This window comes from Ovis aries, chromosome 3 (assembly GCF_016772045.2).
Source record: "Ovis aries strain OAR_USU_Benz2616 breed Rambouillet chromosome 3, ARS-UI_Ramb_v3.0, whole genome shotgun sequence".
Lineage (NCBI taxonomy): Eukaryota > Metazoa > Chordata > Mammalia > Artiodactyla > Bovidae > Ovis > Ovis aries.
Genome location: NC_056056.1, coordinates 102,685,821 through 102,709,166, shown reverse-complemented (window position 1 = coordinate 102,709,166; position 23,346 = coordinate 102,685,821). Strand labels below are relative to the sequence as shown.

Genomic DNA, 23,346 nt, shown 5'->3' with positions numbered 1-23,346 from the left:
GCGAGGGCGGGGTGTGACGGGAGCGCCTGCCCAGGGAACTCTCGAGGGCCCTGTTCTCTGCTTGTGCTCCTTGTCATGAGCAGCCCAGTTTCCATTCAGCACTGGACTGGATCTGTGGGCATAGAGGGCTTTTCCCGCACCTTGGGGAAATTGGTCAGGGCTTCCAGAACGTTCTGGCCCAGGAGTAACCCCAAGGTCACGTCAGGAGCTGAATCAAAACTAGACTGACCTCTAGAAGCAGCAAGCCTGGAGCGCCTTCCCTGCACCCTTCGTCCACGGTGGCCTCCACACTCCTGGCCCCAGGCCCTGAGGGCGTGAGGCTGCTGCAGGCAGAGCAGTGCGGGCGCAGGGCGCAGCCGGGCCAGGAGCGAGGCGAGGCCGTGTCTGTCCCCACAGCTGACGGCGCTCATCTGCGGCTTCATCATCAAGCTGAGGAACTGCCTTCACGACGACGGCTTCCTGCGGCAGCTCTACACCATCGGGCTGCTGGCGCAGTTCGAGAGCCTGCTTAGCACCTATGGTGAGCTGGGGTGGGGGCCCTCCTGTGGGGCCCCTCCTGGCCCCCTCAGTGGCTTTCCGAAGCGTGGATCGTGCATGCTGAGTAAAATGTATCCAGAAAGCTCCCAAATGTATAAGAGAACTGAAAACAGCCCTATGTAGTTGTGTGTACACACAGACACACACACACACAACCCCCCCCCCTCCTTGTTGCCTTTGTTACGCATCTTGAAGGTTTTTCTAATTGAGGATAGATGACAATTTTTAAAGCAATAGCTTCCTGTGGAACATTTGGGCTGTTTCAGAATTGTTCCTATTAAAACATCTTTGCATGTTTTTGTGCACTTTTGGCCCATTTTTGCACCCGCTAAATCATCTGCAAGGAAAGTTGGTGGGTCAACAGATAGGACCACTTTAAAAATTCTGATATTTCCTAATTGTCTTATAAGGGCTTTTTTCTCTTTACCTTCATTTTCTGTTTATTTCTTCTTAGGTGATAAAAGTAGGTAAAAATTTTTATTAATGTATCTGTTTATCTTTGGAGTTATAAGACTGAAGAAATACCTGAAGAAGTCCTTTAGATAGAAAATCTAAAGAATGTGGAAAGATTAAAACATCCAAAGAGATGACTTTTGTTCTTGAAGTTCCCCACATGGGCGTCCCTGTCCCTGGTTCCTTCACCAGGAGAGGGCCAGGGATATGGAGTCGTGCCAGCTGCCCTTCGTAACGTGGCCCTGGGACTCGCGTAGCGGGGTGTGCTCACGGAGAAGCTGGAAGGCACTCGGGAAGCCGCCTCCAGCTCCCCTCCCCGCGCTCCGCGTCTCAGCGCCCTGCCCCCCTTGGCTGGCCTGAGCGCAGGGCCCCTCTGCCTGACAGCCCCTCCCTTTCTGGCCCCCAGGGGAGGAACTGGCCATGCTGGAGGACATGAGCCTTGGGATCATGGACTTGAGGAACGTGACCTTCAAAGTCACTCAGGCCACTTCTAACGCATCCACCGACATGCTCCCCGTCATCACAGGAAATCGGTAGGCAGAGTTTTCTGATTCTCAGAGCCAGTGCAGTATTTTCATTTGTGTTCATCACACGTGACACGCTCTTCGTTTTTGCTTTCTTCTGTATCATTCAGCAGCTCACAGCCCGCGACACCCATTTCACAGCCCCGGGCCGGTTGGTGCCCAGCCGCTCGGAGGTCGCCGAGTTTGGCCCACCCTTCCTCTCCTTGCTCACCCACCTCCCGCCTCCCGGTCACAGGCCCAGCCCCTCTTCCTCTCTGTTGCAGGGACGGCTTTAACGTGCGGATCCCGCTGCCAGGCCCCCTGTTCGATGCGCTGCCCCGGGAGATCCAGAGCGGGATGCTGCTGCGGGTGCAGCCCGTGCTCTTCAACGTGGGCATCAACGAACAGCAGACGCTGGCCGAGAGGTGCGGGCCGGGGTGCGGGCGTGGGCGCTCGAGCTGGCAGAGCACGTGTACTCAGTCCTCCTCAGGGCTCTGTGGCCCTGTCACCCATCTTCAGGTTCACCCTGGGCCCGTCTTTGGTGGTGCTGGGACACAAAGACGAACCTGACGTGGTCTGCGACTGCTACAGGTGGGCTGGTAGCAGGGAGCAGTGGCACTTGTGAGGTCTGAGAGTGCTTCCTGGCTTCCTGGGAGTGCTCCCAGATGCTTCCTGGAAGTGGGTTTTGAAGAGTAAGTAGGAGTTGTTCATATGAGGAGGTGGAGGAGAGACCTGGAGTCCCAGGCCAAGAAGCCTGAGCGAAGGCAGGTGGGGTGGAGAGCCACGCCTCGGTCCTAACCCTGTACGGTGAAAATCCCCTCAGGGTCACCTGGCAGGGAGGAGTTGCGCGTGCCCGTGTGTGCAAGCAGGTGTGCATCTGTGTTGGAGGGGAGGAGGTTGTGTGTGTGTAGCTGCTGATGACCTGCTGGTACGTGAGCACCTTTCCTGTTCTATCATTACATGCCGTGATAGATGGGGTTTAGCATTAAGAGCGGTCATAAAGTACCAGCTGATAAGCACACCTGGTCTCCAGGACGGTAATTCCTCTTGGGCTTCTTGAGCCCAGTGGTCAGTGTGCACTGACCCCCAGGTAAAGGGGCCTACCCCCACTGTCAGACACCTTTTAGTGGGACAGGACAGGAGCCAGTTCACATTTGAAGGAGATTACCCGCTGGCCACGTGCTGGAAAGACATGAGGTCCGAGGTGACGAGGTTGCTCAGAAGAGTCTGGGCCAGAGGCTGGGTTAGGCCTGGACAGTGCAGACGGGAGGGCCCAATGGGAGCTGAGATGTGGTCCACAGCAGGGTGGGCGCCAGAGCCAGGCCTCCCTGTGGGTGGCAAGTGGCTGGTTTTCTGGAGCCAGAAGGAGGGTCTGCTGAGGGCAGAGGGCACACCGGCCCAGGAAGCAGAGGCCTGGCGGGTGTGGGCAGTGCTGAGGTGCCCACCTCAGGGAGAGTGGATACCGTCGGGGCCCCCAGCAGAGAGGAGATAACGTGCAGGCGTCTGCAGCTACTGTTCCTGAAGCAATAGTGGTTTCTAGAAGAGGTGTTTCTGCAAAGGGTTGAGGCCAGCCCAGATGGGAGGCTGTAGCATGCACAGGGGGAGGTGGGAGCAGGGTCTAAACCAGCACGGCCCCTCATGGCCCGGGGCCTGGAGGAAAGGCCATCATGGGCATCTTGGTGGGCGGGTTGTGGTGGACCTGCGGGAAGGTGTCCTGTCCCAGGTCCATGAGATGACCCGGGACTGGGACAAGGCTGATGTGCACGGAGCTCCCTGGGCAGGAAGTACTGGAGGGATGGGCGTCCAGGCCTGGGGCTGCAGAGCTGCGTGTCTGACCATACCCACGGCTCCCTCGTGGGTGGCTTTCCTCTCCACTCCCTGCGGGCCTGGTGCCTGCGTGGAGAGGGTGGACTGTCTGGCAGAAACAGCCGGTCGGGAATGGTCCCTCAGTGGCAGATTCAAGGACAGGACTGTTGTGACTCCCCGGCCACAGCCCCACTGCTGTCCTGCTCTGGGCGCCTCGGGGATGGGAGCACCTCATGGAGCAGGGGGCGGGGCAGGGCTGCCCGAGGGCCTGGCTGCCTCTGAGGCATACCTGTCCCAGGTTATGCCTCCTGCTGATAAAACACGTTGGACGTGTCACCAACATGGGCAGATGACCGTAAGCTTAGGGGGAGGAACGTGTCTTCAAACTTAGACACTTAAGGATTGAGAGAATCGGCGCTGCTGCCTGAAATGTGGTCACTTGCTACTAGAAGCAAGTCACGTTGGCAAACTGATGGTGTCCCCTTGTGACCCAAAGGTTCGGCGACACGTCTTTACAAGAAGTTATCAACGTGGAGAGCTTGGTGCGGTTAAATTCCTACTTCGAGCAGTTTAAGGAAGTTCTGCCTGAGGACTGTAAGTTTTTTGTTTTTTTTTCTTTTCACTCACAGCAGATTTCACCCACTCTTTTGTCCCCTGGGGCCACCCAGCTCCACGACCCCTTCCCTCTTCCAGGTCTACCTCGATCCCGGAGCCAGACTTGCCTGCCAGAGCTTCTGCGGTTCCTGGGTCAGAATGTGCACGCCAGGAAGAACAAGAACGTCGACATTCTGTGGCAAGCCGCCGAGGTACATGCTGTGGTGGGGGCGGTGTTCACGGTAATAATGATAAAATAGCAGCAACAAATTAAAGTCTCAGTGAGGAGTGAGGACAGATTTCTCCCCAAGAACACGGGAGAATCCCTGGACGTGTGCCCAGGCCCCAGGAGATAGAGAGTTGCCCGTGAACTGCTTACGTTGGGGCTGCCTGAGGGCTGATGAGCGTGACTCAGAGTCTTTCCCCGGGCATGTGGTAACCAGGCTTACGTGCAGGTTGTCCCCGTCAACAGCCTGCACAGTCCATACGTGCTCAAATTCATGGCTCACTACAGCTTTAATTAGGTTCAAAGGGAGGCCGCCAGGACCTGTTATCTCTTTCAACAGTGTTTCTGGGACACTGCCGTTCTGATCTCCTCATTTCTCCTGAAGGGAAGTCCTTACTTGTCAGACATTTTCTCAGGAACTTCTCAGGAGCTCTGGTGGAGCTCCAAGTCCCTGTCTGAGCCCTGGGTACCAGGGCCGCTTCAGAGCTCGTCATTCACTCACCCCTGACAAGGGGACGTGTGTCCACACTGGTTCTCACACAGAGCGGAAACATTATTAGGCCTAACCCCCTCATGAGAAATCTGTGTGCAGGTCAAGAAGCAACAGTTAGAACTGGACATGGAACAACAGGCTGTTTCCACATCAGGAAAGAAGTACATCAAGGCTGTATATTGTCACCCTGCTTATTTAACTTATATGCAGAGTACATCATGAGAAATGCTAGGCTGGAAGAAGCACAAGCTGGAATCAAGATTGCCAGGAGAAATATCAATGACCTCAGATATGCAGATGACACCACCCTTATGGCAGAAAGTGAAGAAGAACTAAAGAGCCTCTTGATGAAAGTGAAAGAGGAGAGTGAAAAAGTTGGCTTAAAACTCAACATTCAGAAAACTAAGGTCATGGCATCTGGTCCCATCACTTCATGGCAGATAGATGGGGAAACAATGGAAACAGTGACAGACTTTATTTTTCTGTGCTCCCAAATCACTGCAGATGCTGACTGCAGCCATGAAATTAAAAGATGCTTGCTCCTTGGAAGAAAAGCTATGACCAACCTAGATAGCATATTAAAAAGCAGAGACATTACTTTACCAGCAAAAATCTGTCTAGTCAAGGCTATGGTTTTTCCAGTAGTCATGTATGGATGTGAGAGTTGGACTATAAAGAAAGCTGAGCACCAAAGAATTGATGCTTTTGAACTGTGGTGTTGGAGAAGGCTCTTGAGACTCTCTTGGACAGCAAGGAGATCCAACCAGTCCATCCTAAAGGAAATCAGTCCTGAATATTCATTGGAAGGACTGATGCTGAAGCTGAAACTCCAGTACTTTTGCCACCTGATGCGAAGAGCTGACTTATTTTAAAAGACCCTGATGCTGGGAAGATTGAAGGCAGAAAGAGAAGGGGATGACGGAGGATGAGATGGCTGGATGGCATCACTCACTCTATAGACGTGAGTTTGAGTAAGCTTTTGGAGTTGGTGATGGACAGGGGAGCCTGACGTGCTGTAGTCCAGTGGGGTTGCAAAGAGTCAGACACAACTGAACTGAACTGTACTGAACCCCCTCATTTCACACATGGGGAGACCCTCTAGCACCCCACAGTGGCTGTTAGGCTACCCAGGACTGGAGCCTGCAGCCAGACACGGGCAAGGGTCTCCTTGCGCCTCTGGCCGTCCTCCAGAACCTGTGGCGCCCAGCCCTACCACCTGGGAATGTAACTCTCTTTGACCTGTTTGCAGTTCTGGCTTGTGCCCCATGTTTCAGTCGTGAACTCTCCAGCCTGTGGAATTCAGTAATCTTGTCCATGTTCAACCTCACTTCTTCAGTTATGATTTTTATGGATTTGGGTTAATTCACTGTTTCCCTAACTCAGGGGCTGCGCAGTCTTAAGAGTCTGTCTTTCTTTTTTTTTTTTTTTTTTAATTTTTTGTCTGCTCTCATAAGACACCTATCTTCCTCCTGATGGTTTTGGCCAAACTTGCTTGGGTCTTTTTGTTTTGTCCTTCTCTAGATAGAAAACTAAGATCATGGCATCTGGTCCTATCACTTCATGGCAAATAGATGGGGAAACAGTGGAAACAGTGGCTGACTTTATTTTTCTGGGCTCCAAAATCACTGCAGATGGTGACTGCAGCCATGAAATTAAAAGGAAGGAAAGTTATGACCAACCTAGACAGCATATTAAAAAGCAGAGACATCACTTTGTCAACAAAGATCTGTCTAGTCAAGGCTATGGTTTTCCAGTGGTCATGTATGGGTGTGAGAGTTGGACTATAAAGAAAGCTGAGCGCCGAAGAATTGATGCTTTTGAACTGTGGTGTTGGAGAAGACTCGAGAGTCCCTTGGACTGCAAGGAGATCCAGCCAGTCCATCCTAAAGGAGATCAGTCCTGGGTGTTCATTGAAAGGACTGATGCTGAAGCTGAAACTCCAATACTTTGGCCACCTGATGCAAAGAGCTGACTCATTTGAAAAGACCCTGATGCTGGGAGGGATTGGGGGCAGGAGGAGAAGGGGACGACAGAGGATGAGATGGCTGGATGGCATCACGGACTCGATGGACATGAGTTTGGGTGAACTCCGGGCGTTGGTGATGGACAGGGAGCCCTGGCGTGCTGCGGTTCATGGGATCACAGAGTCGGACATGACTGAATGACTGAACTGAACTGAGACGTTTGTGTTGGCCTGCACTTTGCCCTCTGCCAATGGCACCTCTGCTAGTAGCTGCATGGTCTCGCCTGAGGCCTCCTGGCCTGAGAAGCAGGCATGGTGCCATCTACCGTGGTGCCGACTCCCCGCAGCACCTCTGGCGTTTTTCTGAGAGCGGCACATCCTGGGTCCCACTGGCACATGGCTTCTGGTAGAAGAGTGGCCTCTCACGAGATGCTCTTCCTGTTCTCACAGTGCAGCCTCTTGTACAGGCCTGGAGGCGTTTATCCGAGGCTCCCGTGGCCAGGTATTTAGAACTCATCGGGGTCCGTGCTCCGAAAGGCGATGGGCGCATGGTCTGCGCTGTGTGCACAGGCGTGCGGCAGGGCCATCTGTGTGCAATGTGCACGTGGATGGTTTCATAGTCGTCAGCAGTCTGGGGCCTGGAGTCAACCTGCTGAACGCTGCCTTATTGCAAAGTATGCGCTAGCGAGTTTCCCAGGTGGCACTAGTGGCAAAGAACCCGCTTGCCAACGCAGAAGTAAGAGACGTGGGTTCGATCTCTGGGTTGGGAAGATCCCCTTGAGGAGCTCATGGCAACCCACTCCAGTATTCTTGCCTGGAAAATTCCATGTACAGAGGAGCCTGGTGGGCTACAGTCCATGGGGTCGAAAAGAGTCGGGCAAGACTGAAGTGACTTATTAGCAAACTATGAATATTTACACAAAATGGGATAAATAAAAATTATAAGTAGTTTGACATTCCCTCAGATCTGGTCATATTGCCAAGTATGGCTGCCACAAACTTACTCCCGAAAGTCTTCTGTTCTAGGGCTTTCTGGACCTGGAGCTGTGTGTCTGGGGTTGTGCCAAGTGGCAGAGCTCGTGCTGCTAGGCGCTCTTCCCGTGGGGAGCAGAGGCGCCCCTGCTTGGGAGGGGCTGCAGCCTCAGCCTGCACGGGGCCTCCGTCTCGCGGAGGGAGCCTGTGGGCAGGAGGTGGCCGCAGGGAATTGGGTCTGCTGTGCCGTCCCGACCTGTGTGGATGAGGAGGCACGCAGAGACTAGCAGTCTGTGCTTTGACTTCCAGAAAGGCCTGGAAACCCGGTGGGGCTGGGTATCCTGGGAGCTGCACTGACCTCCGCTGAGAGTCAGGGGTCGACAGCAAAGGGCCGGTCCCAGCGGAGTTGGGAAGGGGGCAGCTGGTCAGGTGGGTCCATGGACAGCGGGGCGTCTGGGAGGAAGCCGCCTTCTGTGAGGAGAGGCCACCCGGGCCATGGCCTGTCTTGCAGCCGGCTCCTTGGAGCCGAGGCTGGACCTGGGAGTGGAGGGGCCGCCACATGCCGCCTCCCCAGGCGCAGGCCGTCCTGCTTGGCTCCAAGCTGCCCCTGCTCTCCCGTCCGCAGGTCTGCCGCCGCCTCAACGGGGTCCGGTTCACCAGCTGCAAGAGCGCCAAGGACCGCACGGCGATGTCGGTGACGCTGGAGCAGTGCCTGATCCTGCAGCACGAGCATGGCATGGCCCCGCAGGTGTTCACGCAGGCCCTGGAGTGCATGCGCAGGTGAGTCCCGGCTGTGCCGCCGCCGCGCTCCGGCTTGACTTTGGAAAACTGCCCCAGGTCTGCAAAGTCAAACCCCTGGCACGGTCCCGCCTGGACAGTGTGCTTCCAGTCAGGGAGCGGGACTGCGGGAGGGAAGCGGATGCTCCGAGGCGGCCGCGTGGCCACCGCCTGGTGCCCAGTGTCCCCAGCCACCCCTGTCCTGAGCGTTCCCCAGGCTCCTGCTGTTCCCGTCGCAGGAGGCGGTGTCCACAGACTGCAGGGCCCCGCTTCTCCTGGCCGCGGGCTGGGCTTGCTTTCCCGGCAGCCGCCCGCCGTCCCCGGCCTTAATCGTGTTCTGACTCCGAGACCACAGGCTTGTTTGCAGAGGGAACCCCAGGGACTGACACTGTCCACTGTCAGCGATGCCCTGTTCCCAGCCCTGCTGGGAGCCCCTCGCCTCACATGCCTAAAGAAAGGATAAGAAACCTGCTTTCCCGTCTTCTTCCGTGCAGCCACCAATGCTGTTCCAGGCTCGTTTCCCAGTCACTTCTGCTGAGTGTTCTGTCCCATTTGTCCTCTCACCAGACTCTTCAGAGTGTTCAACTCTCTTATCCTTTCTGTATGTCTCTGCCGTTTGACCTTCTCACAGTCGGGCACAAGAGTGAGGCCTGAGTGCCTGCCTCCTGACAGGAGCATTTAGTAAAAAGACAACCGTTTTGTCCTGTTCGGTCTTTCCAAGTTCCCCCAAACCTCGTGACCTCAGGGCGGCTTACCAGCGCGCTTTTAGAAAGTTCTCACTCTCCCTGCCTTGGCGTCCCTGGTGCCGTCAGCTGCGAGGTGGTGGGAAGGACTCCTCTGGTGAGACACAGGCCCCCGGCAGCAAGGAAGCCAGAAAGACGGAGGGGGCTCACCTGTCACTGTCGGAGCGTCTGCTCCATCAGAGAGGCCAGGCCCGAGGCGGGAGTACAGTTGATACCACTCCACCCAGGCCTCCACACAGGCTGGTTTCTTGAACATGTTTGAGGAAACAGTGGTTGATCCTAACAGTCTCTGAGCACAGGGGCCTCAGGCGGCCAGGGGGCACGTAGCTCCTCAAGCATGCATGTGGGCAGCCCCGCCTGCTGTCTGCAGCCCACCGAGGGGCTGTGTGGCCCTGCCCGCCCGCACAGGTGGCCTGGGGCAGCTTCTGGCATGCGGAGCACTCTCACACCTTCCAGCGCGTGAGTGAGCGATAGTCCTTGAGGGAAAGCTGGGGAGTGCAAATGAGCCCCTGCTCCTGCGGCTTCCATACCCGCCCCACACCCTGCAGAACAGCTCTCCATGTTCCTGCTGTTACAAGGAACAATGCTAGTAACATCTTGATACATAGCCGAGAGCCAGTTACATACATACGTATGGCTATGAGCGTGGCTAATCCACACCCTGGCTAACTCAGCCAGTCCCAGGATGACCCAGAGAACACATGCACAGATACATCCAGTACCAGGTATAATCCGCCCTTGGTCTCAGGCTGCCATTCTCATTTGACTTGTGAGCATTCTGGAGGGCTAATAAATGGAGGTCTTACGGGGGCTTCCCTCACAGCTCAGTCTGTAAAGAATCTGCCTGCAATGCAGGCTGGATAGGGATCCCTTATCCGCTGGAGAAGGGATAGGCTACCCGCTCCAGTATGCTGGCCTGGAGAATTCCTTGGACTGTATAGTCCATGGGGTCACAAAAAGCTGAACACGAGTGAGCGACTTTCACTTTAAATGGAAGTCTTACCGTTTGTAGCACACTATAATTTATCCAGCTTACTGTCACTGAACTGTTGATAACGGGGCAGTGTCAGCACTCTGAACAGGGGTGAGCGAACACCCTTGTTTCCCTGCCCACGTCTGCCCTGCTGAGCCCCATGGTTGGGAAGCGCACACCTCTGTAGGGCTGTTCACACAGACTCACAGCGCTCTCAGACCAGGCAGCCGCCCACCCTCCACACTGTCACCCCTGGCCCTGTCGTGAGCACGCCCATGCCTGGGGTGTTGGCCGTCCCCAGGGCGCCGGCTGTCCCCCCTGCGTTAGGGTAGGGACCCTGAGGCTCCGAGGGGAGGGCCCTCCTCCCAGGGGCAGGCCTCACTGTGTGGCCTGGCTCTGCTTCTTGAGAACCCCCGCCTGCCTCCAGTTATGAATGTCCTATGTTTCTTATTTGTGCTTTTCTGAATTTTATAAAATCTTCATGGTGAGCATGTGTTAACACTTGTGAAGACAGCTTGCCTCTGCCGCCCCTGGGGTCCTCACGGCTCTGGCCCCAGGTGCCGTGCTCGCCGCCACCCTGTCTGCCTGACCTGTAGGCTCGGGCCGCGTGCCTCTGTTTCCATGTCACGGTGACCCCTCCTCCTGTTTTCTGGGTTATCCCGTGTTGGGAGACGTGTCTGTTCATAGGCTGCCAGGTCCAAGGTGGCAGGCCCGTAGCTGGTGTTTCTGGCTGTGGCGTGGCCGGGACCTGGAGTCAGGCCGGCACCCTAAGGAGGCGGCAAGAGCTGTGTCCGTGCCTGTCGGTGGTTCCCTTGCCTTCCCGCTTGCATCTTACGCGATGGAAGAGCAGAGCATGCAGCAGGGGTGGGGCGGCTGGAGCTGGGCTGGAGGACACCCAGGCTGTCTGTGTCCTGGAGGCCCAGGGTGAGCAGTGGCCAGAGCTGTGCTAAGTGTTCAACAAGCGGCTCACTCCCAAAACAGAACCAACTACCCCCAAAGTGACCTGTCTGGTCTTTCCATTTCTACAGCACAAACACGCTCACTGGGGCCTGTTTCAGGCTGCCGAGCGACACCGGGGAGCTGGGAAGAGATGTGCCTGCTTGGCTCTCACCGGCGGAGCCAAGTCCAGCTCGCCATTGGCGCTGCCCTGCTGTCCCCAGCGCAGGGGCTGGAGTCCAGAATCAGCCTTTATAGGTAGCCCAGTGACCCCTGAGACTGCCCTGGCTGGGGACATGACCACCAGTGCTCACAGCCTGAAGTGTCTGTAGTTACGTGGCATCCGGGCTCCTCCAGGAACCTCCCCTCTGAGCTCTGCTTCCATAGCTCCAAAGGAGGACGCACCGAGTTTCCAGTGAGCTGGGCTCTTGGTAGATGCTGTCTGGTAGGACAAGGCGCCCTGCCGCTGCTCAGCCTGAAAGCCACAGAGGGTCCTTGTGGGCTCTGCCTCCAGGGCAGCTCGAGGGAAGCGGGTGTCATCTGGGTGCTTCATCAGGAGGCAGCCGTGGCGGAATCAGTTGCATCCTGCCATTCAGGCATCTGTGAGAAGGTCAAACGCCCCAGTGGTTCTTCATGTTCGGCCTGCTTTCTGGAGTCCACGTCCAGCCGCATGTGTGAGCATGGCCGGGCAGCATGGCGTGTGCTTGGCGGCCCCGGGAGCGAACATGGAAAACCATTTAGTCAGCCTACACGTGTGTGTTCAGTAGATTACGGTATTCTTCCTTATTTTCACTTCTCTCTCTCTCTTCTTTCTTGTAACTGTGCTCGTTTTGTTTTGGTGTCCCTTTCACGCCCATTCTGCATATCATCTTTTCTTTTTATTGTGGCTTCATTCCATTTTTTTTTAATCTTATTTTTTGGTTCTCCTCTTTTTATTCCCCCATACCTTTGGAAAAAAAAAAATCCATTGCATGTGTCTCTTTTTTTTTTATTTTCCCTTTTTCTTTTCCTTTCTCCCAACCTTCTTCCTTTTCACAGCATTGGAACTCGGGAGGTAGTCACGCAGAAGAACTTGAGCGGCCTGGTGCCCGTCCGAGACTTAAGGCTAGACCCCAGCCTCCTCTGTTCTATCCCTTTACTTGCTCTGAGCCCCAATTTACTGATTGTGTGGCTCTTTCTGAGCATAGCATACCTGGTGGCCAAATTGCGTTGCAAATGAGTGTCTTGATGAAAAATTAGTAAGTCACAAGAAAAACAAAAGTGCCAGCACCTGTCCAGCCACCGTGTACCTAACAGGACAGGAGGAATGTGTCAGAGCATGGTCCGCCAAGAAATATTTCATGCCTTACAGTTTGACATTTTGTTGTTCTGAACTGTAAATACCTGCCAAATTATTTCACCAGGAGGACGTGTCCGTTTCAGTTCTGTAGAGTTTTCAGTGCTTGTAACATGTTCTTGCAGAAAGTTACTGCTTTGTTTAGCTGGCGTGAAATTACTTGTATCAAACCTCTTACTTTCTGATGTAAAACTCTCTATTACCTGTATATCTTGTGTGCCCTGTTTCCTAGAGGGAGGAATTCTGTCAAAAGAGAATTTGTATATTTGATACTATTCTTTAAATGTACTGCTAACCTTTCCTTTCCTTCTGAAGAGAAATGAAAAGGGTCGATGCTTTCTCACTGGCTCACCTAGATACACCTATTCAATAGGACATGCACTTTCTGCTTTCATTTCAAAGCGTAGTCCCTAAAATTACAGTAGCAAACAGTTTGCAGAATCATCACATTCCCTTCTTATGTTATTCAAGTTGGGATGACCCAAAGCTGTGAGTACAGTAGCTCATTGTATCAAATCAGGCACATACAGGCACATAAAGATAACATGTTGCACGTGGCTTTAGAATTACTCTTTTAAATCTTTAATGGTCACTGAACTGTTCTGGGAATTAATGCATATAGTAACAAAAGGCTTTTAAAGTTAGATATGTTTATTTTTCCTGAAGTAGCAGTTTTCATTTAAAAGTTGGCTATATTTATTGTTCCTAAAGTAGCTATTTTCATTTAAAAAAAAACTTAATTTTTAGTATTTTTAATTTCAGTTTCAAGTCCTGATATCTTTTCTCTCTTACAAATCAAACATGGTTAATAACAACAACAAAATCAAAATTTACCAAAACATGAGACCTAACTTTTGGGTGGTTGTGCCAGATAGAGGTGTGAGAGAGAAAAGGCTACTTTGGTTTCTGTTCTCATTACTCTTAAATTTTGCATGGGGGGTGCACCGCAAGGCTTGCAGAACCTTAGTTCCCTGAACAGGGATAAAACCTGGGCCTCATGAGGGAAAGTGCTGAGTCCTAACCACTGGCCTGGTTAGGACTTCACTCTTTAACATGGCGGTGTCTATAAAATGTGTAACCTTAACATTCCCATGTGGAAAAAGGTGGCCAGACACCTCTGAAGGCAGTAGAGGGCTGAGAGGGAAACCCCCCCGAGCCTGTGTGAGAAGCAGGCCGTGGCTTCTCGGCTTTCCAGCTCAGGTTACGCTGTGCTTCTGTTTCAGCCTCCAGCCAGCTTCCCCCTACACTGCATTCGATACAAGTGGGTTTCTCTTCACCACCCTAGAGACACTGGAGGGAATTTAGAGAAGCTGGCTTTTCCAGGAGCTTTCCATAGGCACACGTAACCCATCCACCAGAAAATCTGGCCTCTCCATTGCCTCCCCCAGACTTCTAGTACTTACTCTGAGGTTTCTCTGGTTTGGCCTCAGATCTGAGTCTGGGTTCTGGGAACAGCAGAGGCAGGTGTGACTGGAGAAGCAGTGGACGACAGACGGCAGACACAGGCTTTACATTCTAGGGTGACGGGGTGCCCTCCTCGCACACGGGGGCGGGGCCCCCTCTTCTACCCTGCCTGTCCCAGAGTGAATGCGGCGGCAGCCCCGTGACAGCTCCCGCCCTCCTTCAAGACGGAGTCACTCTGGTGAACTGTAGCAGCATGGCCCTGGGCACAGCCGAGGTCCTACCAGCCTGTGACCCTGGGAGAGAGCTGTGTCCACTACTTGTCCCCTCCACATGGGGTGGCTTCCCAAAAGCCACCTTGTTGCTTTACTGGGAAGAGGGCAGGCAGTGCCCGCAGTCGCGTGCCTGGCTCCCAGCCCTGCCCCCTGGAGCGACACTCTGCTCGCCTCCAGGCCAACAGAGGCTGTGTGTGGATGGGGGGGCCCTTCTGACCACACGTGGCCTCCCTTCCACTTCCCAGGCGGGGCCCACCACCTAGCCTAGGGGGCCTGCGGCCAGGGGCCTAAAGGCCCCCACAGGAGCCTCACGGACACCATGGCCTGCCCCTGGATGGAGTGTTGCCTGCCAGGCCTTCCTGCCCGCTGTAGACTTGGCTGCTAAGACAAGAGAGAAACAGATGGACGGCCAGAGGCTAAGGCCCGTGACCTTTCTCCTCAGGGGCCAGTCAGAAGGCAGTCCATTCCTGCTGTGCAGCCGTGAGGCTGGATGGAGAGAGGGTCCACAAGGTCAGCAGAGGCTCTGGGTGGTGGTATTGCTTTAGAACACCTGAGGACAGAAGCCCAGTGTGCCTTGGGGCTGAGTTTTTTAATGTCATGAAGGCCTTGTGACATCAGGCTAAATATATATGTGAAATCTCTGCTTTAGTGAGAAACAGGCAGGATAATATAAGATGGGGAGATATGCTCAGGAAAGGGGAGTCACTGATCCGCTTGTTGATGGTTTGGGTTGACTCTAAGCTTAACGCTGGCTCCAAGATGGCTTTAGCACAGGTGACTCTAGGTGTTCAGGATCTCCAGGACACTCATGTGTCCAGATACATTCTCAATTCTAACAGGGAAAATGCCCTCCAGAAGAGAAAAAACCAGTGCCATCATTAAAATGAGTTGCCATGTGAGGTTTCAATACTAATTCTTTATTTAAAAAGTAGATGTTCTTAAAATAATGTCAGTATACTTAAAAAATCATGAAGCTTTGAAATAATTAAAGCCCTCTTTCTAAAAGTCTATCTAAGACCTTCTCAGTGTGCACTGTGGATTCCTAAAAATTATGCAGCCATTGTGATGGGTTTTAAGCGGTTCTACCTTAGGATGAGGCGGGCCGAAAGTGCCAGTTCCCACTGCGCAGAGCCACCCCTCCACACCTGAGTGCCAGGTGCCTGGCCGAGCTTGTCCAAATACTGCGTGATGGAGCTGGGGTGCAGTCAGCCTCATCAGATTTTGTAAATTCACACCAAATTCAAACAGGAAAGTAAACACAACTTACAAATTAAAGTATAACCCTGCCTGTAATTTCAAGTGTATTCAGCCAGCTAAACCAGTAATTAGCCTCTTTAACATGTAAATAAAAGGTAATGTTGAAGTTCACAAATTATTCTTTGTTCCTCAAAGCAGTTTGACATTTATTAGTGATAGGTGGTTTCCAAAAAGTGTGTACATTTCTTTGTAAATGGAGAAGCCATATCTGAAATAGTCTGATAATGAAAGTTTCCAAAGATTAAAGAACCACCTCTGTAGCTTCCGCTTCCAATAGAATATTTTTATCCGATTACTGGATGTTAAACCAACATAATCTTTGCTTCCTCTGGGGGCTCCCTGCTCATACGGCCCTGGCACTCAGCACAGATGAGACACACCTGGCTGAAGGCTTCGAGGCTCTGTGACAAAGCATATCTGAGCCTCTAAATTACTTTGTAACAAACAGGTGGATATTTTTCTATCAACTACCTGCATTTATCTTTTGAATAAAATTGCTGTCTTACCAAAATTATTTTATATGTTCTTGATAATGAGATTGTCATTTTCACCTTTAAAGGCTTGAGCAATCGCCACTGATATTTTTTTAAAACGCATGACATAATGGTCTTCATACAACTTGAAATACTTAAAAAAAAAATCAGTTTCTTGGTAATTGCAAATTTTGCATCTCATAAAGGGATTTTGTACTAAATTTGATAACTAGCTGATTTAACTGTTAGTCTTAGGATAATATAAAACTATCAACTCCTACTGTGCTACAGGAAGTCATTCCTGTTTGGAATCTCTTTTGCCTTTGGGTCTGCTGTTGACCAGAACATCCCCCAGAGAGCTCCCCTGAGGTCCCAGTGGGGACATGAGGCCTGTCGAAGGCTCATCCTCCTGCAGAGCATCTGCTTTGCCCACTGGGTTGCCATGACAACCTGTGATCAGTGCAGCAGGAGAGGCTGGTGGCAGATTCTCTAGGGAAGGGCCCCCGCAGGCTCTCAGTGGCTCAGTGGCGCTCTTCAAAGAGGTGACCTTGGTGGGGTCACTTCAGGACGCTCTGGCACTGGGAGCTGTGCAGCCACCGCCCAGGCCCACAGCATGGCTGTGTGCCCAGGATGCATCTCCTAGTGGCGGCAGCATGTGAGAGCCGCCTTCTGAGCCAGACGGTTTTGCTACACGCTAAAGGAAGGAAAGTCAGCATTTTGAATTTGAGACCGTTAACAGCCTTTTCCCACAGAGAAAAATGCAGCTTTTTATAAAGTCTCTCAGCAAGAGTAGCACTGTTCCCACTGAATTTTCTGACAGACCCTTTGAACCACTAGTTAGATCGACTTCTCAGAAAAACCCGATGTGAAATACATGAAACCATTATCTTAAAAAAAAGAAAAAGCCATCCTCCACTTGGATACATGCTGCTTTCAGAAGGGCAGCCTTGCAGTCCCAGACAGGCCATGTCCATCTCTCTGCTGCTTAACTACCTTGTTCAGAAAGAAACCCGCCATCTTGCGTGTATTGTTGTAAAGGAGTCTGGCACCCATTTAAACTAATCAACTTTTTTTTTAATGCTATGAAAATAATCATTTCATCTGAGTTTGTCTTTTCTTTTTTCCTTTTTTACTGGTATCATTTCTTGTGCTTGTTTTTTTCCCCAGTGAGGGTTGTCGAAGAGAAAATACAATGAAGAATGTTGGAAGTCGCAAATATGCGTTTAATTCCCTGCAGCTGAAGGCTTTCCCCAAGCATTACAGGCCTCCTGAAGGGACTTACGGAAAAGTTGAAACATGAACACACGGTTTCCTCTCATTAGCTGTTACGTAATAAATGTGGGTACCCTCTAGTCTCATACACGAATTCTTCAAGAAGACCTGAAGGATTGGTTTTTACTTTTGTGTTTTTAAAATATTTCACTAAAGAGTCTATGGAGCATGTGTTTTTTTGCGTTGGAATCCATAGCAGGTATTGTCGGGCTCACTACTGTGGATAGTAACAACTGCCCCTTCAAGTAGCCTTCAGCCGTCACCACACGGATATCCGTAGTTACCTGTATGAACCAAGCCAGGTGCATCTGAAATGCTGAAACTTTTTAAAATGCCCTCTTAGGCAGCTGCTCACCTTATTTTTCTACTGAGTAATTCCAACTTGAACATTGATTTACAACCTACTTTTTAAAAATCCCTATGGAAAATTTAAACAGTAGTTTAAATGATTGGATCCTGGGCAGACCTCTAAATGTGAAATGTTCAAGGGAAGTTGTGGGAAAAGCAGCTTGCTGTCTCACGCGGGCAGGGCAAGTGCATCTGATGCCTCAGCCTACCGGTGCCTACTCAGGTGGAACCAGCAGCTAAAGGAAAAGCTGCGAAGTCAGCCTGAGGTAAGATCTGTCAGAAGACAGTACCTGCAAAGCTACCCACGGTGGGGTCACCACCGTCCCTTAGGGAACAAGGTGTCTGGGGAGGTGGTGAGGCCAGCTGTCTGTAGCCCTGGCCCAGAGCGCAGGACCGCTCATGTGGTATGTCTGATGCCTGTCAGTCAACAATGGGGAATTTTGCATAGACAGTGGACACCTAAATATTTTACAAATAGGTCTCTGGTGGGTTTCTCAAATTTTGGGGGGCTTCAAGAAGATAGTGCAATCATGTTTGAATGTCTGATGAAAGTGTCTTTAGGTCTGCAATAATTGTTACTACCCTCTACTCAATTCTGGTATGTAAGATGGCTGTTGAGAAGGTTGAACTGTCTCCTGAAATGAGATTTTGAAAGGGATTAATGGGCCATAAGACTTAGGAATTTCATAGAAAATTATGTTTGGTCATCTATTCTAAGATGATGAGTCATCGCACAGAGCAGAGTTTTTTCTTAGTTCATGTTCTGTCAATTGTTTTTATCACTGTGTTTCATGTTATTTAAAAGGCTGTGACAGAAGTACATGCGGCACACACTCATGATGTCGATCCTAAAGAGTTGTGAACCCTTAGAAAGTTCCTGTGTCTGAAATTCTGAATGTTATTCTTCGGGCTCCCTTAGAAATGCCATCGGGCAACAGGTGACAGGCTCAGGCCCGGGGAGCACAGGCAGGACCCCCCCGTGCAGGGATGGAGGGCAGGCATCAGGCACGGGCAAAGGCAGGTGGCCTCCCGGACCCCCTCTTCCTCAGAGGCTAGTTCACACACGGAGCCTGCTGTCCCCCGGCGCCCACTGGCGAGTGTGGACGGGTGTGGAGGGCGAGCCGGTGAGGCGCACGGAGGCAGGGAAGCTTGCCCAGCAAGCCCACCGCACCGCTGGTGTCAGCTCCTCCCGCCGTGCCCACCCCCGTCCATCGTGATGGCAGACGTAGTCTTTCACCTCCACCACTTCATTGTCTCGTTAGCTCTACATTTCCGTCTTTACTCACTTTAACATCAGTACCTTTTAAAAAATCCCCTTGAATTTTTAATGTTATTCATACAACTTTCAGGGTTTTTTTTGGTCTGAAGAGCATTACCTGCATTTATCGAAAGGGAACACAGCAAAGGCTGTGTCGTGTTAGCAGTTCTGCATGTGGCACCTCGTCGTAAATGTTCTCCTAATTTTGTCTACATAGTATGGATCGCCAGGAGAGTCTAAGACTTGGCTAATCACATAGAAGATACCTCGGTGGCAGTATTCCACCTGAGCGTGACTCCCTGGCTCCTGTGTGACTGTGGGTCTCCCAGCGGCACTGGGCACACTCGCCGAGGGGGGCCACACTGCTCACCACGAGAGCCGCGGCTCCTCAGGTCACACGGGAGCTTTGCGTTTCCCACAGCAGAAGACAGGCAGTGGTCCAGGTCTCTGTAAAACGGGTTCCATCCAGTGTTCCCTATAAGGCCCCCACTTAGAAATGTTGAGACGTACCGAAAACTCAGATGGGTTCTGTCAAAGCGTCTGCAGCACAGCTGCCTCTGGTTTCCTTTAAAACATGTACAAACATTATAACAGTACAGTTTTGTCCCTACACAATTGTATTTGCCAACCTTAGTGCATTAAGGTACTTTTATTTATTTGTTTTGGACAGTATTGATAAACACACAGTTACTGTTTTATATATTCCTAGCTCATTCAAAGCCATGTATGCTACAAACGTGCGAGTCTCAGAATGACAAATAAACAACTGACAACATGAAACCCGGCCTGAGTCCTTCTGTTGCCTGAGGACGGTTCTGGGGCCAGCACCTGGCTGGACCATCACTGATGGGCACTGCATTGTCTGTAAACATGACAACTCTTGTTTATAGCCCTGCTCGCATGTCAGATTTTGTGTGCACCCTGTAAGAGTGGAGTTCCTGCAGTTAAGCCCTGCTGGCTTTCAAAGCCAAATGCTCTGGGGGCTCCCTGGAACCCAGGCTGGGGAGCCTGACCTGGGGCTCAGCACTCACTCTTACGGGGGGAACCTCTGCACTGTGTACACTGTGGGCTGACCACTGGGGATATGTGACTTAATTGTATTGCTAGTGTACCTCTCTGCCTATCTTGTTGGTTCCTTCTTTGACTCTGGTTGTGGAGTATCTTTTTTAGGTTCTGGTCTTTTTTACTGATGGCTGTTCAGCAGGCAGTTGTGGTCTGGGTGTGCTCATGAGAGGAGGTGGGCTCAAGGCCCTGCTACTCTGCCCTCCTGTCCCGGAAACTGAGGCCATGTAAGCCAAGACCACTGTGCCCTCCACAAGATGGACCACGCGTGCACAGTAAGTATCAGAGACAAAGCCCCTTATGCCTCCAGCAGAAGACAGGAGGACTCCTCAGATCTGTGCTCAGCACGGACACAGCAGGCAGAGGCCAGGGGCTGGCGTCACGCCTGAGTGCCAGCTAGCTCTGCCGCGCATCCTCCCCTGTCCACGAGTGTGGGTGGCTGGCTGTCCGTCTGTGACTCGCCGAAATGCTGCCCCGCGGTCTCGTTGCTCACTGTTGCACCCTGTGCTTGGCACACCTGACTGGGATCTCCCTCGGACAGATTCCTAGCAGTAGAAATGTACAGCTAAAGGATAATTTAAACGTTCTTAAATTTGGGGACTTTTAATATTACCGCAGTACTCACGGGATGTTAGCCTACCACTTGGAACACCAGCCTTTCCCTTTCTCATCGGAGCTGGAGAGGCACCTTGTTTCACTTCCATTTCTTTGATTACTCTGAAACTGAACAGCTTTTATACTACACTCACGGTTCTACTTTTGTAACTTCGACCGGTCTTTTTCACTTGGCTGTTTTTAATACTATATTCTTGTCATATTTTGCAGTTTTTTTAAAAACCTATTTGTAAATTGTCTTTTGGTTTCATTGATGGTAGGTAGGGGGTCTGCGTGCTAAGTTGCTTCAGCTGTGTCTGACTCTCTGTGGCTGTATGAACCATACCCCGCCAGGCTCCTGTCCACGGGATTCTCCAGGCAATAATGGGGTGAGTTGCCGTGCCCTCCTCCAGGGGATCTTCCTGACCCAGGGATTGAACCCCCAGCTCTTATGTCTCCTGCACTGCAGGTGGATTCATTACTGCTGAGGCACTGGGGTCGTCCAGGTAGGGGTCTACAGCAGTGGAAACATACTGTGTGATGATGTACACACCTGTCTTTTTGTTTTGCTGCTTATTCTGAAATGAGTCATGGCTCCCCCAGTGGAGGTGGCCACTGGCCCCATCCTCGTCCATGAAGAGGCTGTCATGCTGTGTCCTCACTGTGGGAAGACAGTGTGCTCGTCTCCTTGCACACCCACTGCTGAAATCCACTTATGGTTCCTGCCTTTGCTCTGATACTGAGGTCATGTGAAAAATATTCGCCTGTTCTCCCTTCTAGAACTTTGATGGTTTGCTTTACATTTAGAGCAGTTCACCTGGGACGATTTCTGGCACAAGGCGTGAGTTGTATCTGTGCAGTCAGCATGACTCCCTCCTCTAAGCCAGCCCGAATGCTGCTGCTTTAAAGAGAAGGTGGAAGACACTGGCCTTGGCCACCAGGCACTTCCTGCTGCCTTTCCTCAGTGCCACCCCAGGCTTCAGTTCCAGCCTGCAGTGGGTGACTTGGTTCAGCCAGGCTGCTTGGTTCCCGGGGCAGTGACCAGGGAGGTTCTGATCTGAGGAAGCTAAGAGGAACTGGCTGTTGGGAGTTCCCCTGTTTGTAACTTTGCTAAGGACAAAAACAATCCTGTTGAAACAGTGCTTTTGAAAGGGCCCTTACTTTTGTTACTTTCTTGAAGGCTGTTCTAACCAGTCTCCTTTTTTGAAAAACTTTTTGACACAGTTGACTTACGATGTGTTATTTTCTGGTGTACAGCAGTGACTGTGTCTGGGTATATATATTCTTTCATATTTTCCACCAGCGGTTTACACAAGTTACTGAATATAGTAGTGATGTGTGTTAATCCCAAACTTCCGTCCCCACCCCACTTCCCCCACAGTAGACAGACGCAGGTCTGTTTTCTGTGTCTGAGAGAGTGTTTGTGTGTGCGCTCTTTTTGAATTATGCCTGCCCTGCAGCATGGAATCTAGTTCCTTGACCAGGGATCCAGCCCTGGGCGGCCTGTTTTGGGAGCATGGAGCCTTAACCCCTGGACCATCAGGGAAGTTCCTATTTTCGTTTCGTAAGTTCCTTTGTCATATTTTAGACTCCACACATAGGTGATAAATGTTTCTGTCTGACTTTGATCATCTCTAGGCCCACCCATGTTGCTGCAAATGGCATTATTCCATTCTTTTTTTATCCTGAGTAGTAGTCTATTGTGTATACACACCCCCCCCCCCAATCTTTATCCGTTCGTCTGCTGATGGACACCTAGGCTGCTTCCCTGCCCTGGCTATCGTGAACAGTGCTGCAGTGAACACTGGGATGCATGCATCTTTTTGAATTCGTTTTCCCAGATAGATGCCCAGGAGTGGGATTGCTGCCTCACATGGTAGCTCCATTTTTAGTCTAAGGAACCTCCACACTGCTTTCTGTAGCGGCTGCACCAATTTACATGCTATGTTCTTTGCTGAAACATCAGCCAGAGTTGGAACCCTTTTCGGCGGCTCCTTGCACTGCCCACCCGCAGCCTCGCCCTCCTGTGCTGCAGTCCTGAGGTCGCGCTTCCTGCACACGGTGACCCCCCGTCAGGTGGCAGAGTTCCCAGCGCTGCCTTCTGTTCTGGGCTGGCGAGTGCCAGCAGCTGCGCCAGCAGAAGGGCCGGGCCTCGCGTCTGGACATCCTCTGGGGGCCAGCACCTTCTAGCAAGAAGCCCTTGTGAAAGTCTCCATGTGGAGGGGAACCAACTCTTCCTTCCTCCAAAAGTCTTCCCTGACAAGCCTCTCTGAAGTTTTTGTTTTTACTGCAGGTACTGCTCTTCATTATATGAACCCTAGTCCAGGAGCACAAAGTTCCCCAATACAGCACAGCTCAGGGTGCTTGACATGCCCCATACTGCTCATGGGAGCTGCCCAGAGGGAGGGCAGGGCTGCCCTACAGCTGGTGATGACTCTCTATATACTTACACCTCCTCTCAGAAGCCCTTTCCCAAAGTAGGAAGTAATTACATTTACAGTGGGTCAAATCGAGTATCTGAGTAAGGAAAACAGAAATGAAAATGCAGTCCCTCAGAGGTGAGACCTGCCTTTAATTCCCACGAGCACCCAGCAGCACAGGCACCAGAGGGGGAGTGATTGCTCCCAACAGGATCCTGGAAGAAGAGCGTCGGCCAGAATAGACCATCCAGCGCTTGGCTTACACTGACTGTGGGTGCTGACAGCCACAGGTCGGCCCAAGGGTCAGCCCACAGTGTGTCTGGGCGTCAGGTGGTGACGTCCAGTGGAGCGTGCAGGTGGGGGCCTTGCTGTGTCCTGAACGGCAGCAGGGCCCTGTGAGGGGAGCCACACAGGGAGCCTCCCGCGCCCACCACTTGGCCTGTGCCACTCAGGGGAGAACCCTCTCCCCAGTCTGAGGTTGGGCAAATGGGTAACAGCTTTGTCTTCTGTTTATTACCGCTCTCGCTACCTGGGCTGTGACACGGGTCCCACACTCCCAAGTCCCCCGCCTCGGGCCCCCTCTGGGCTTCCACATGGATGCTGCCTGCACCAGGCTTCCAGGGGGCCTTTTTGGCCAGTCCAGGCAGGCCTGCATTTACGTACTCGCTGTTGCG

At 52.0% G+C, this 23,346-nt stretch overlaps 1 protein-coding gene across 20 annotated transcripts in view; it reads left to right on the top strand.

The window, feature by feature from the left end:
* The window catches only part of INPP4A (inositol polyphosphate-4-phosphatase type I A), a 139,456-nt gene that overhangs the window by 98,232 nt on the left and 17,878 nt on the right, over positions 1 to 23,346 (top strand). For 14 of the 20 annotated variants that reach the window (XM_060413940.1, XM_060413935.1, XM_060413943.1 and 11 more), the window contains 7 exons: positions 397 to 520; positions 1,397 to 1,523; positions 1,778 to 1,918; positions 3,796 to 3,893; positions 3,993 to 4,105; positions 8,173 to 8,327; positions 12,015 to 15,759. In XM_060413940.1, coding sequence (XP_060269923.1) covers positions 397 to 520; positions 1,397 to 1,523; positions 1,778 to 1,918; positions 3,796 to 3,893; positions 3,993 to 4,105; positions 8,173 to 8,327; positions 12,015 to 12,195 — 939 coding nt within the window. In that variant the 3' untranslated portion in view covers positions 12,196 to 15,759. The other 6 variants (XM_027967074.2, XM_015094505.3, XM_027967066.2 and 3 more) reach the window with 3 other exon arrangements.